Source organism: Oncorhynchus masou, chromosome 15 (genome assembly GCF_036934945.1).
Source record: "Oncorhynchus masou masou isolate Uvic2021 chromosome 15, UVic_Omas_1.1, whole genome shotgun sequence".
NCBI lineage: Eukaryota > Metazoa > Chordata > Actinopteri > Salmoniformes > Salmonidae > Oncorhynchus > Oncorhynchus masou.
The window spans coordinates 8,476,801-8,492,716 of NC_088226.1; the positions used below are offsets into that span (position 1 = coordinate 8,476,801).

A 15,916-nucleotide genomic window follows, 5' to 3' on the forward strand; every position below is an offset into this window, starting at 1 on the left:
CTTTGCTTCAGAGGCTGTTAGCTCATTCAAACTCTCCAGTCTTACTTTTTCTTAGATCTGAGACTTATATTTCTCTCTCATTTCTATAAATAAGGGAAGGTAATATGTTATTCTCTGCTATTCCTCTGTATTGTGGATCCAGAGTGCATTTTACATTTATATTTCATGAACATAACTTGGATTCCGTTATGCTTTAGTGTTAGGGTGGCTATTAGCTTAAGTCCTTGCTGTTGGAGTAATAAACACAATGTTTTCTCCAGAAGGACAAGCAAATGTTTTGTTGAGGCAAGTCGTTTCAGAAAGTGGAAATAGTTGATGTTGTCTGAGTACCATGCATAAAAGAGTGAGTTTCACAGTTCAGGGCCCTCAATAAAGCAATCATGTCAGCACATGCACTCAGTGGGTGTGCAATGTAGCTACAGTTATCTGGCTTCTGCGGCTGTCACGAGCCTGGCACGTTCCTCGCTCCAATGGTGGGTGTTTTTTGTAACACAAATGAATGGCTGGACTCCTGCGAATGTGATGTTGATGATAAGGGTTTCAAATTAAACTGTGTGGGTGTGAACATGGGGATCACTAGCCACGCGCTGACATTAAGCCACGTGTTGTGTGAGAGAGTTGAGGTCTGTGTGGGCATGTGGCTTTTCGAGAACTTTGCCTAAATTAAATCAAATAACTTGTTGTTTTCAAGACACGCGCCCTCTCGCTCAGTTCAGGGCCCTCAATAAAGCTAACGGGATCTCTCACTGCCTCTTCTCTCTCTCTCTCTGTCTCCCTCTCTCTGTCTCTCTCTTTCTCTCTCTGTCTCTCTGTCTCTACGTGTCTGTCTCTGTGTATGTCTCTCTGTCTGTCTCTGTCTGTCTGTCTCTCTCTGTCTGTCTCTCTCTCTCCCTTTCTCTCTCTCACTTATCTCTCTCTCTGTCTCTCTTTGTCTCTCTCTCTCCCTCTCTGCCTCCCTCTCTCTCTGTCTCTCTCTCTCTCTGTCTCTCTCTTTCTCTCTCTCACTTATCTCTCTCTGTCTCTCTCTTTGTCTCTCTCTCTGCTTCCCTCTCTCTGTTGCTCTCTCTCTCTCCCTCTGCCTCCCTCTCTCTCTGTCTCTCTCTCTTTCTCTCTCTCTGTCTCTTCTTCGTCTGTCTCTCTCTCTGTCTCTCTCTGTGTGTGTCTCTCTCTCTGTGTCTGTCTCTCTCTCTCTCTCTCTCTCTACAGATCCTGGTAGGGGAGCTGGTGGCGTTCTTTCTGAAGGCTGAGGGGACGCAAGAGAAGACCATAGTGACAGCAGACTGCTGCTACTTCAACCCCCTGCTGCGACGCATCGTCCGCTTCCTAGGTAACCACTACAGCCTCTAGAGTTGAATGATTAGTGTGTCTAACAAGATGATATAAACACACCTGGAATTGGAAATATCTACAAAAGCGTACCTACATTTGATGTATTTTTAAAGGGAAATGTAGATGTTGATTGCATTTGTCACTGCGCACAGGATATAACTGATATAAAACAATACAGTGAGAGCTCTTTCCCAACAGTGCAGTGATAGCAATAATAATAATAATATAGATAATAATAATTATAATAACAGTATAGATAATAATAATATAGATATTACTAATAATTTAGATAATAATAATAATAATATAGAAAATAAAAATAATAAAAATAAAATAAAAAATATAGATAATAATAATATAGATATACATATTAATATGAATGATAATATAGAAAATAATAGTCATATAGATCATATAAATAATATAGATAATAAATAATAATAATAATAATAATAATAAAGATAATATAAATAATAATATAAATAATATAGAAACTAATAATAATATAGAAAATAATAATAAAATAGATAATAATAATAATAATAATAATAATACAGATATAAATATGGATAATAATATAGATAGCAATATAAATACCTCCAGTCCTGGACTTCTGTTAGGTCTTGGATTTCCGCAATGCGAGTTCTGACAAACACCTTATACCTGCAGGACTCCGACTTGAGCCAGGTCAATACAGTGGTCGAATCACTCCAGTAGATGACCCTTTGGATTGGTAAGGTGAGCTCGGCTCGCAAGGTAGAGGCCAACTTGGCTCCGGGAAAGGGCGGCACTGAGTTCCATCCTAGGCATTGACAACTGCTTATTTGGTGCGACCCTGGACCTGGCCATGACAAAGGAGACATGGGTGTGGCCTGCCTTATCCTCCACTCTTAGATAGGAAACTGCCCCATTCACTAGCCCTTCAGTGATTCACAGAACGCTGTCCTACAAGAGAGGATGAAACTATTAGCTTTGGAGGAAATTGAGCGTCAGATTGAGGAGGAACGACAGGCTGACGAACGATGTCACCAATAAGATGTGCAGGCCGTAGAGCTCTACAGGAACGGGAATTCATTGCCAAGGACCTGGCACAGCAGCGACGGCACCGTCAAGCAAGAAGGGAATTGGAGGAGGCACGGATGGTCTCATCCTTCCTGGAGAGGAACGAACAGGGAGTTGACCTGACCACCCCTCCACATGGACCTGACCTGTCTGCCTTTCTTTCCCAACCTGCCCCTCTGGTACAGCATGGCACACAGTCCCCGGAGGCTCCGGGGTCAACAGCCAACACGGAGCATGGGGGACAGGCCGCTCCGCCAACGCCCTCTATGCCAGTGACACAAGTTAGCATTCCTCCATCTGGACAAAGCATTACTCCTTCGCCTTTCCGCCAATTACCAACCACGGCAAATCGTTCCTCTCGTCCAGGGCCAGGCCAGTCCTCAAACATCAGGTCGGAGGGCTCTCACCCAATTCCGGCTGCCACAAATGGATTGTCTGGGACAGTAAAGAGAGGAAAGTGATATGTTAAACAGGAACCCTGCAGAATGTGCATTGTTGTGCCGTGCTTATAGGCTTAAGGTGAATAGGTGAATGACATTCTGCACATGGCTAATAGGATAGAGGAGAAGAACTAGATGCTATGCTGGTGATGAAACACTTGTATTCATTCCCAATATGCCCGTATAATAAGAAACAGAGTGAATTATGTTTGCGGCTTGATGAAGTTGAACAAACATTCAGACCAGCCTTCCTGATTGAACTTGCTACATTTGAAGAAACACGAGAATGCAAGTAACACAACAATAAAACAGGAAGAGACATGCCTCAGCAGTTTGTGATGGTGATGGCTAAAAATGGTGCGAAGAATTTCATACATACAGTTGAAGTCGGAAGTTTACAAACACTTAGGTTGGAATCATTAAAACTCATTTTTAAACCACTCCACAAATTTCTAGTTAAATACTATAGTTTTGGCAAGTTGGTTAGGACATCTACTTTGTGCATGACACAATTGTTTACAGACAGATTATTTCACTTATAATTCACTGTATCACAATTCCAGTGAGTCAGAAGTTTACATACACTAAGTTGCCTTTAAACAGCTTGGAACATTCCAGAAAATTATGTCATGGCTTTAGAAGCTTCTGAAAGGCTAATTGACATAATTTGAGTCAAATGGAGGTATACCTGTGGATGTATTTCAAGGCCTACCTTCAAACTCAGTGCCTCTTTGCTTGACATCATTGGAAAATCAAAAGAAATCAGCCAAGACCTCAGAAAGAAAATTGTAGACCTCCACAAGTCTGGTTCATCCTTGGGAGCAATTTCCAAATTCCTGAAGGTACCACATTCATCTATACAAATAATAGTACGCAAGTATAAACACCATGGTACCACGCAGCCGTCATACCGCTCAGGAAGGAGACGCGTTGTGTCTCCTCGAGATGAACTTACTTTGGTGTGAAAAGTGCAAATCAATCCCAGAACAACAGCAAAAGTCCTTGTGAAGATGCTGGAGGAAACAGATACAAAAACAACTATATCCACAGTAAAACGAGTCCTGTATCGACATATCCTGAAAGGCCGCTCAGCAAGGAGAAACCACTGCTCCAAAACCTCCATAAAAAGCCAGACTACGGTTTGCCACTGCACATGGGGACAAAAATCATACTTTTTGGAGAAATGTCCTTTGGTCTGATGAAACAAGAATAGAACTGTTTGGCCATCATGACCATCGTTATGTTTGGAGGAAAAAGGGAGAGGCTAGCAAGCCGAAGAACACCATCCCAACCGTGAAGCATGGGGCTGGCAGCATCATGTTGTGGGGGTGCTTTGCTGCAGGAGGGACTGGTGCACTTCACAAAATAGATGGCATCATGAGGCAGGGAAAATTATGTGGATATATTGAAGCAACATCTCAAGACATCAGTCAGGAAGTTAAAGTTTGGTCGCAAATGGGTCTTCCAAGTGGACAATGACCCCAAGCATACTTCCAAAGTTGTGGCAAAATGGCTTAAGGACAACAAAGTCAAGGTATTGGAGTGGCCATCACAAAGCCCTGACCTCAATCCTATTGAACATTTGTGGGCAGAACTGAAAAAGTGTGTGCGAGCAAGGAGGCCTACAAACCTGACTCTGTTACACCAGCTCTGTCAGGAAGAATGGGCCAAAATTTTCCCAACTTATTGTGGGAAGCTTGTGGAAGGCTACGCAAAACATTTCACTGTGGTTAAACAATTTAAAGGCAATGCTACCAAATACTAATTGAGTGTATGTAAACATCTGACCCACTGGGAATGTGATGGAAGAAATAAAAGCTGAAATCAATCATTCTCTCTACTATTATTCTGACATTTCACTTTCTTAAAATATAGTGGTGATCCTAACTGATCTAAGACAGGGAATTTTTACTAGGATTAAATGTCAGGGATTGTGACAAACTGAGTTTAAATGTATTTGGCTAAGGTGTATATAAACTTCCGACTTCAACTTTATTTGCATGTTCATCACTTCAGGTGATCATGAAGGCTTTTGCAATTTCACATCTCAGCTGATAACAGCGGCTCCCAGGTAGGCTGGGGGATAACTAAACTCCTCCTCTTTTAGTTGGCTGTCATTGCTCTCTCTCGCTCTTTCTCTCTTTCTCTCTCTCCCTCAGGGGTGTTCTCCTTCGGCCTGTTCACCACCACCATCTTTGCCAACGCGGGTCAGGCGGTTACAGGAAACCAGACGCCTCACTTCCTGTCTGCCTGCCGGCCTAACTACACGGCCCTGGGGTGCACATCCAACATGCAGTACATCACCCAGCCCCGTGCCTGCACTGGAAACCCCCTGGTAGTGGCATCCGCACGCAAATCCTTCCCCTCCAAGGACGCAGCCCTCAGTGTCTACTCTGCAGTCTACACTGTGGTAGGTTCTGGTCTGGGGAGTAGGAGTTTGGACAGTTTGATACACATGTTATGGTATACCACCCTATAGTATAGAGTTGATACCCAGCCTACAGTATTACAATTCCTGACAGTCCTCCTGGTCTCCTCTCCCTACCTGTCTGTCTCAGATGTATGTGACGCTGGTATTCCGGACCAAAGGCACTCGGCTGACCAAGCCTACGGTCAGCCTGACCCTGCTATGCCTGGCCATGCTGGTGGGAGTGGTCAAGGTGGCAGAGTACCGCAACCACTGGGCCGACGTCCTGGCCGGCTTCTTCACTGGAGGAGCCATCGCTGTGTTTCTGGTGAGAGGGAGCGAGGGGAGGGGAGGGAAGCATGGAGGGAGCTGAGAGAATGATGAGGGAGAAGAGGGTGGTTAGGGAAGTCATTATTCAGAGAGATGAGATGAGGGTGATAGAATGTAACAGTGATGTATATTGCTGACATTTTAAAGAAGACGTTACAGGTCTGTGACAGCCAGAAATCTTGCTTGTTTGTAGGTGACCAAATACTTATTTTCCACCATAATTTGCAAATAAATTCATTAAAAATGCTACAATGTGATTTTCTGGATTTTTTTCCTCATTATATCTGTCATAGTTGAAGTGTACCTATGATGAAAATTACAGGCCTCTCTCATCTTTTTAAGTGGGAGAATTTGCACAATTGCTGGCTGACTAAATACTTTTTTGCCCCACTTTATATCATTGTTATTGTTTTTATTGTCTTACTATTTTGTTTTTTTTGTGTAAGTATTTGTCTTACTATTTAACTATGCAATGTTGAGAATGGGTTCGTAAGTAAGCATTTCACTCTAAAGTCTACATCTGTTGTATTCGGTACATGTGACCAATACAATTTGATTTGGTCCCCTAAAATGGGGGACTATATACAAAAAGTTCTGTAATCTCTAAATGGTTCACCCGATATGGATGAAAATACCCTCAAATTAAAGCTGACAGTCTGCACTTTACACTCATAGTCATTGTATCATTTCAAATCCAAAGTTCTGGAGTACAGAGCCAAAAAACAACACAATTATCACTGTCCCAATACTTTTGGCATTACCTTTTCTTTTCTTATTAACTCAGTTTTTCCCTTTCTCTTTCCCTCTCTCTCTCTCTCTCTCTCTCTCTCTCTTTTCCGTTCTCTCTCTCTTTCTCACTCTCACTGCTCTCTCTCCAGGTGACATGTGTGATCAACAACTTCCAGCAGACGAGGCCCCCTCCCCCTCCCCCGCGGCCACAGCGCCCTGAGTCAGTGCTAGGCATGCCCATGGTGGCTCTGCCATGTGTGGAGAGTCCTCTCGAAAAGTTAAGTGGAACTCAGGTAAGGGGTGGGGGTGGGTGAGTGGCAGGGTTGCACACACAGGGGGGCAGACATGCACCCCTTCTCTCCCCTTCTGTCGTCCCCCAAATCCCAAAAGAGGATGTCCCCTCACAGCGCATCTCCCAGCACCACCCCCTAACCCTCAACCCCGACCAAAGCACAAGAACACCAAACCTTGTCTTTGAGCCAATAACCCTTTACTCAGAAAATGTGTGGCTCTTTAGAGGGAGCCGTTTGCAGTAGTCTCTTCCTCAGCATTCATTCACCATCCCTCAGTGGTTGAAGCTTTGAAGGCCTCTTAGAACTTTGAAGTGAATGAGAAGTGCACTGTGAGCTCTTTAGATAAGGGAGAGCAGAAGGCACTGGGGAAGCACAACCTGTTGGAAGTGTGATTCAAGGGAGCAGCTTTGAGATTGCTTGTGTCTCCTCTTGTCTGTCACCTACACTAACCCTCACCTGACCTCCTCTCCCCTGTCTCCCACCTTGCTCTTTCCCTTATCCCTCACTTGATCTCTATCCTTCTATCTCTGTTACCAGCATCCTGCACTCTCCTCCTCCTGCCCTCCCTACCATCCCTACGTTCACCAGCCATTCTGACCAACCTTTGATCTGTTTCTCTTTGCTCCTCACTCGTTTTTCTTTTTTTCATCACTCTTTCCGCCCCATCTTTCTCTCTCTGTCTCTTCTTCCTCCCTCTCTTCTCTTCTGTCCCTCCCTTTCTCTTTTTCACTCCTCTCTCTCCCCTGCAGACTCCGAGGGGGTCTCCTTTCACAGAGATCACATGACCATCAGCCGTATCGGTTCCCCGCCACCCCAGATGTCCTCATTCCGTCTCGCTCCATTTCCAGCGAAGTCTAGACCAGCCACACGAACATGAACACTCACACGAACACCACTGCGCCGCCCACCCGGCAGGCCGCTACTCCACCCTCTACAGATCCTACTCCACGCAGGTCTAAACTTTCAAAACACACGCACACAAACACAACACACACAGCATACTCAGACCTCTACAAACCTCCCCCTAACCTTGTCCAAACCCAAACCCCTGGGGGAACTGAGAGCTCTCAAAGTGAGACTCACAAAGACTTAACAGCTGTCCAGCTGAACATTCAGTACAGTGTCAGGTACAGGTATGCCTCTTTCATTTTGTTGTTTTCAGAGGCTTCTTTTTTGTTTTGCAGACTTTTTTTGAATGTGCTTCATTGTGTGAAGTACACATTTCACTGATATTACAAGGTGATGTTTCATCTTCTACGTGCTTGTAAGGAGAAACTGTCAATCCATTTGACAACTGTGTTCCTTTGTGTTTTCAACTCTCTGCAATGCAGCCAGTCATCCTGAAACACTTCAGTCATGTGTGTCTCTGTACACTTGTAAGATGAACCCAAACAACCGCTGAATGAGCGCTCTCTGCTGGCTTTAGAGATCATTTTCAGTATCCTAGAATGCGCCAGTCATCATATATCTGCACGAGTCAACAAACTCAAGTGAACAATTGTTTACGGACCAATCACTTTCTGTAGCAACTGTGGTACTTATTTACTGTACCTTCCAAATACAGCATAGAGACAACACACACAGATCAAGATCCTGGTAGGTCTACACGCACCGCATTAGCTCTCTGGCAGACCTCTCTTCAGCTCTGCATGACATTACCCAGATCAAAGGATTATGTTCATATCACTGAGGAGAAGACATTACAAGAACAAACAGGATGAAACTGCAGACGGTTTATTTTTCTCCGCTTTCAATTGGTTGCTTCTGCAGCAAGTCAGCATGAAATATATATATATATATATATATATACAGATTTGGTAAGACCGGATGAGACACATTTTGAAATACATCACAAGTGACAGGACATGAGCTTTGTACAGTACCAAACATTTTCTTTTAAACTCAATGTATCTGGACAGGGAACCTTGGTTACCAAAGCTTTGTCATTGTGATGTCACTAAAATACTTGTTTACTTACACATCCCTTTTGCCTGGAATGGAACGGATCACATCGGAATGGAACGGATCACATCGGCATGGAACTGATCACATCGGAATGGAACGGATCACATCGGCATGGAACGGATCACATCGGCATGGAACGGAACGCCACACTGGAAAACCAAGATTCCCTGTCTCTGGGCCGTAGAGAGATATTATTGGACTTTGCCTATTCATGTGATAATGTGATTTATTTATGAGGAGATTGATCATAGATGTATTTATTTGATGTGTATATATGGTATGGTTACCACAAACAGTTTAATTTTGATTTGCACAGCCCTCACTCATATCCAGTGGTGTAAAGTACTGAAGTAAAAATACTTTAAAGTACTCCTTAAGTAGTTTTTTGGGGTATCTGTACTCTACTATTTATATTTTTGCCAACTTTTACTTGTACTTGACTACATTCCTAAAGACAATTATGTACTTTTTACTCCATACATTTTCCCTGACAGCCCAAAAAATGTTTATGCTTAGCAGAACAGGAAAATGGTCCAAATCATGCACTATTCAAGAGAACATCCCCGGTCATCCCTACTGCCTCTGATCTGGAGGAGTCACGAAACACAAATGCTTTGTTTGTAAGTTATGTGATTGTTGTAGTGTGCCCCTGGCTATCCGTAAATTAAAAAGATGTGCTTAATATAAGGAATTTGAAACTATTTCTACTTTTACGTCTAACTAAGTATATTTTAACAATTACATTTACTTTTGATACTTAAGTATATTTAAAACCAAACACTTTTAGACTTTTACTCATGTAGTATTTTACTTGGTGACTTTCACTTGAGTCATTTTCTATTAAGGTATCTTTATTTTTACTCAAGTATGATAATTGGGTACTTTTTCCACCACTGCTCATATCTCACCCTCCACTTTCCACTCCCTCCCACTGGCGTATGGTTTTCTTCTTTGTGTTGTATCCTGACTATACTGTCACTGTGCTGTGGAATGTTTCCCTCTGCTGGACAACACACACATACACACACGGAAACGCTCATAAGAAAACATATATTTAATATTGACAAACTTACCAAAATACACACACTTTTGGACGAACATACACATGCTCACCCAACGAAACAAACAAACACACACACTCACTTACCTCTCCTAATCTCTAGCCTATACCTCCCCTCTTTTCCACTTTCTTACACTTAAACCTGTTTGTATGGTTTTGTAAATAGTTATTTTTTTGTAATGAGAACGTGATTTTTACACAGACACCCCACTGCTCTCCTTACATTAAGTGGTTATGGAGAAATGGGAACATTAATCGTATCAACTGTATTACTAAAGACAAGAGTGTATGTAAAGGTCCTGGTCCACTCTAAATCAGGCCTGGATTGGACCTCTCCTCATTCCAAAATGGCAGCCATTCTGCATCAAACCAGGTACCCTCCCGGTCCAAGGTTGGAGTCAACCGAAGATGGCCCGTGTTTTTATGCTAACAATAGAATCCCCTCATGGTTTAGTTTCTCTTGTAATAGTTCACCTGCCAGTCCATATTGGGCCAGTAACCGAAAGGTTGCTGGATTGAATCCCCAAATTGACAAGGTAAAAATCTGTCGTTCTGCCCCTAAGCAAGACAGTTAATCAATGCCATTGGCTCCCAGGGAACAGTGGGTTAAGGCAGCCCCCCATGCCTCTCTGATTCAGAGGGGTAGGGTTGAATGCATTTAGTTGTACAGCTGACTAGGTATCCCCCTTTCCCTATACACCAAAGTCAGTGAATTAGGACAAAGTGCACTGTATACTACTATCACAATTTTGAGGGGGTCTGTTGCTTTTACATTTAAGTCATTTACCAGACGCTTTTATCCAGAGCGACTTACAGAAGCAATTATGGTTAAGTGCCTTGGTCAAGGGCACCTTGTCATCTCGGGGATTCGAACCAGCGACCTTTCAGTTACTGGCCCAGAGCTCTTAACTGCTAGGCCAAAACTGACATCAACTACAAAATACTACACAGATGGCTTGATTAAGTTTTTGGTCAGAATGTGTGTTCCTTGGTGCACATACAATACATCTGCAGTTTGATTTAGTTATATATTTTTTTTAAACAAGACGGTAAATAATGCAGTAACATAGGAAAGTGTTTTGAGTTTTAACACTTCATTTCATCTTGTTACAACGTACCCTCTGTTTTGTAAAGATTTGTCGGATGAGAACAATAAATGGATATTGCAATAAAAAGGATGTTGAGTGTTTGCTCTTGCCTTTTATGAGGGCAGGACACATTCTGTTTTACTGTCATTGATTTTATCCTTTGACCAATGCTGATTGTTGCTCAAATGTGGCCCAGGGTGTGGATCATAGCCAATAGGAATGTTTTATACTTTTTAATCAATGTTCTCTTTTTATTTTCTCTATTGGACATAATATGCACTTCTGCCTTAGCAACAACCGCTAAAGGCTGGTGAGAGATACGTATTACATGTAAATCATTTATTTTATTAGTCAATGCAGATCTGCAACTTCTGAGCTGATAACTCTCTAACCTCTGTGATATACAAGTTGTTTTGGATCGGTGTCCCGCTAGGGGAACAACTTCTGGTGAAACTGGAGGGCGCGTAATTCAAATAAATTCTAATAGTTCTTAAGGATTTAAAAAATATGGTACATATGGGTCTTATATCGGCTGAAAGCTTAAATTCTTGTTAATCTAACTGCACTGTCCGATTTACAGTAGCTATTACAGCAAAAACATGCCATGCGATTGTTTGAGGACGGCGCCCCACATCAAAATATTTTTACATCGGCACAGGTTTCATACATTCACATATAAATTTTAAATATTCACTTACTTTTTGAAAATCTTCTACTGATTTGTCATCCAAAGGTTCCCAGCTATAACATGTAGTGTTGTTTTGTTAGATCAAATCCTTTTTTATTCCCAAAAAGTCTGTTTAGTTTTGAGTAATCCACTCGTTCAACTTGCAGAGAAAGAAATCCAAAAATCTACCCCTAACCTTTGTTTAAACAAGTCAAATTACATTTCTATTTACTCCTCAGACACCCTAAAATGTAATCAAACTATAATATTTATTTTGGAAAGAAGTATGTTCAATAGGAAATCGATTTTAGCAGTTGCGCAACTTTATCAAGACGCACAAAAACAAGACTGTGTCCTCTTACAAAAACTATTATTTGTTATTTGTGAGCCTGAAACTTGAACATAGACTGCTGACATCATGTGAAAGCCATAGGAATTGCATCCAGGGAGCAATTTTACAATATGACCTTTCTCTTGCATTTCTAAGAGGATGGTCCCTCTCAAAAAATAAATTCCAGTTGGTTTTTCTTTGGATTTTCTCCTACCATATCTATTGTGTTATATTCTCCTACATTATTTTAACATTTCTATAAACTTCAAAGTGTTTTCTTTCTAATGGTATCAATTATCAGCATATCCTGGCTTCAGGGCCTGAGCTACAGGCAGTTTACCTTGGGCACATCATTCAGACAGGAAGTGGAGAAAAAAGTGGCCTAGCCCTAAGAAGTTTTAAAATGTCCTTATTACCTCAGTACAATGTTGTTAATTACTCCCAGTAATGTCTAAAAACTAGCATACGTGCAAATTACTGAACAAGGAAACACTGTATTTTATGTTCTTAGCCTAATGGTTTCACAAATGGTAAATGTATGTTGGGATAAAATGTAGAATATATGTATTATGTGCAAGCAAGCATGTGATAGTAATAGCAAAGACCCTACAGACTGTCATAGCAAGGACTGGGCCTAGTGGGTAGCCTAGTGGTTAGAGCGTTGGACTAGTAACTGGAAGATTGCAAGTTCAAACCCCCAAACTGACAAAATCTGTCGTTCTGCCCCTGAACATGCAGTTAACCCACTGTTCCTAGGCCATCGTTGAAAATAAGAATTTGTTCTTAACTGACTTGCCTAGATAAATAAATAAAATAATAGTTCACTATGCATTGACAGTAGATGCCACAAGATGGCGACCTATATCAGATATTTCCAACGGTGCTATCACTGTGTTATTCAGAGGCAACGTACCTGTGTTAATAATGCAAGGTAAGCAATTATCAGAGTGCATCACTGATTACGAGGTTGTCATTCCTGTTTCTTCTAGGTGATGTTCCTATATTAAGGTATTCCAATGACACAGTAGCATTGGCTCTCTTAGGCTCACCTCTTTTACTACAAATGTAGGTTTTAATTGAAATCTTAGAAAATAAACCTTTGACTCACAATGATTTCAGAAGCTTCAAGACCTTTTAGAATTGCACCTGCAATTTCTAAACCTGGGTAAATTAATATAAAGAACCAAAGCCTCCATGTAGAGAGGTTGAAAGACCCTATGAGGAGAAATGATCCCCTCACAGCCGGACTCCATCTGCACTTCCTCTGGGGTTTCTTCAGGATCATTTAAACCTGGACTGAGCGCTCTAAAGTTTGAACAATGTTCTGAATATCAGTTAAGAGTGTAATTCTATGTGTATGTTCTGCTATTGATTTTTCTTATTTCTAAACCGTGCTAAATTCCTGACCCTTAACACACACAGAAGTTGTAAAACAGGTCAGATTCATATTTATTACGTTTAATAATGTCACACATTCCGAATACAACCCCAGACCCATACTGCTCAACCCTAAAGTCTCTCCAGGTGCAGTGACTTGAGGCAGCAGTAGATTCCCTTGTCAAAGAGGAAGTTATGTGTGATCAGATGAGTCACTCCATTGAGGAAGTCACACGTGTCACCATCATCATTAACTGAAGGAGGCGAGGCAGGCAGGCAGGATGAGTCATGATGGGGAAAGAGAGAGAGAGAGATGGTGTATAACACTCTACCGAGAGGAAGGGGAGAGAGTGACAGACAGTCCCGGATGTTCCGTGGCTGATAGATTAGGTGATAGAGGTATAGAGATATAGAAAGAGATGGGGGGAAGCTGATTGATGAGAGAAACCCAGGCAATGTTCTCTGACTTGTTCTTCAGTGCTCTCTCTCACTCTCTCTCTCTACACACACGCACACACACGCCAACGGAAGGTCAATATTGACTATAATTCTTTAGTTTGGCATATCAACAGCCTTAAGCTCTCCATTCTTGATGAAATAGAAATGATACATTTAATCAATTATGTACCTGCATGTAAAATGCAGAGAGTGAGAAGGAAATTGTAAGAGAATCATTATAGGCAGTGTGCAATGAAGTTGTCTCCAGAACATGACTAGCAATAACATTTACCCTTGAAAAAGCATGCGCACGTAATCAGGCTATGTTTAAACTCCTATCCAGTGGATGCACGAGGTTAATTAGTGTACATGGCTGAATCAGACATGCAGGAAGCTCAGGAATCATGTTTGTTCAGATACATGACAGTGTAGTGTCCACGGATAATGCTCACATGAAGTATTTCAACATTTACACCGCCACCCTTTACATTGCTGTGATAAACAGGGTACACTCGCTACACCTCTACTCACCACCTGCCTTTATCTCTCTCTCCCTCTATTGTTTTCTATATGTCTTTCTCTCTCACCATCCCCTCTCTCTCCCTCCCCTTCTCAAGCACAAGCACAAGGTACACACTTCCCCCCTCTCACTTGCGCATTATCTTTCCCGGAAATTGCATTTCCAGCACAGCAAGGGCCCATTATAAAGAGGGAGCGACATGCTGTAACCTTTTTAAAAAGCTATTAGTGATGCACCTGCCCCTCCCCCTTCCCAGCATCCCTCTCCACCCTTTTCTCCCATCAGCCCACTCTGCCCCCCCCTCCCTTCCTTACAGTGTCAGTAATGTTATTAGCCTGTTTCTACACCCATTACCCTGATCTAACCAAACCCCTGGCCTGCAGCTGCTTAGGGAGCAGGGTACTGGGTGTACTGATAAAGTGGTTTTGGTGGAAAAGACGGGTAGAGAGAGCGAGAGAGAGAGGCTCCCTGGCAATCAATGAATGTAAACAATGAACTGTCTATCTCTCCATCCCCCCCAACCGATTCCTAGATATCTAAACACAAACAGCCAGTGTAACTCCAGAGCAAGCATCAAACATCACACAAAGGCTCCTAGAGGCAGCAGCAGGCGTATCGCGGCTCAGTACACAGCATCAGCACAAGTACATACGGATCTCTGCTGTTGTTGTTGCACAGTCATGTTGTAACAGACTGCAATGGACCACTGGCCAGTTACGAGAAAGATAAAAGGCAGGGCAGGGGGGAATGAAGAGCCATAGTGAGTGAAGAGGATGTTGAGACAAGCCAGACGCACCGACGGACAGAGACCAAATCCAATTGCATGGGCTGGTTCCAAGAAGTGGGAACAGAGAGTGTGATTGAAACTGCGAAGCAAGGAAGAGGAGGAGGAGGAAAGGATAGTTGTGTATCAGGCGGAGATACAGCCAAGAGCCCAGCAGCCCTTAGAGACAGTGTCCCTGTTCTGTCCCACACCACCCTGGAGGGCATGATGCTGCACTCACTTCACCCCACTCACTGTCTGTGTGATGGAAACACAACAGATTTACAGTTAACATATTGACCCACCCATGGATGAGAATGAGCAGTAGCTGGAAGTAATGTGTGGATTCATCCTCCTCACATTTCCCCAGTGTCTCTTGAAGTTGGCTAAAAGGCTTGAGTCACTCTCAGCCAGTGAGTCACTCTGCTGTCCCTACTCCCCACTCCTCCATCTCTCCCTCCCTCCTCTATCCCAGCCAGCGCCACTGACACCCAACCCCACAACAGACGCCCTGCTGATCTATACCATGACATCATCAGCGTGAGCCACCATCAGAGCCTGTGGGAGAAACGGTGACCTGAGGGAATGAGATGCCTCTCTCTGCCTTCTGTTAATCTGACTGATGGCAGGATCAGGACCTCATCACACACACACACAAACACACAGAGAGAGAGAGAGAGAGAGAGAGACAGAGGGAGAGGGAGAACACAGTAAGGTAATGGCCCATGAGCACATGCTGTCAGAGGAATCTTCTGGGTGTGATTAGTAATGTCCAAAAACTGAACATGCATCCACTAAGGACTATAGATTGTTAAAGTGAAAGTCCACCACATTGCTCTATCAATGCAATACTGTTACAGAACAGGAAAGAGAAAAGGATACAGTCTTATGTATTTGGTGAAAAGCAAAAGTGTTTGATGGGATGACAGGTGGGAACAAAGGTGCTCTTGTGACTCTGCCACACTGACGACAAACAGTGTCTGTTGTCTGAACTCTGAATGCAGGAGGAAGCATCGGAAGCATCAACCAACCACAGACCCAGCTGGGGCTCTGCATAGGAACGTCCCTTGTCAGGCTACCAGTCAGTCAGGAAGTGAACTCAAGACAGAGGCCTAAG

General features: G+C 42.8%; 1 protein-coding gene across 5 annotated transcripts in view; it reads left to right on the forward strand.

Moving 5' to 3' along the window:
* LOC135555494 (phospholipid phosphatase-related protein type 5-like) overlaps nucleotides 1-10,793 on the forward strand; it is a 50,137-nt gene extending 39,344 nt beyond the window's left edge. For 2 of the 5 annotated variants that reach the window (XM_064987973.1, XM_064987977.1), the window contains 5 exons: nucleotides 1,207-1,327; nucleotides 4,991-5,241; nucleotides 5,390-5,566; nucleotides 6,447-6,574; nucleotides 7,340-10,793. In XM_064987973.1, the coding sequence (XP_064844045.1) occupies nucleotides 1,207-1,327; nucleotides 4,991-5,241; nucleotides 5,390-5,566; nucleotides 6,447-6,574; nucleotides 7,340-7,448 (786 nt within the window). In that variant the 3' untranslated portion in view covers nucleotides 7,449-10,793. Of the gene's footprint in view, nucleotides 1-1,206; nucleotides 1,328-4,990; nucleotides 5,242-5,389; nucleotides 5,567-6,446; nucleotides 6,591-7,127 lie in introns of all 5 variants that reach the window. The other 3 variants (XM_064987975.1, XM_064987978.1, XM_064987976.1) reach the window with 2 other exon arrangements.
* The last annotated feature ends 5,123 nt before the right edge of the window (nucleotides 10,794-15,916 follow it).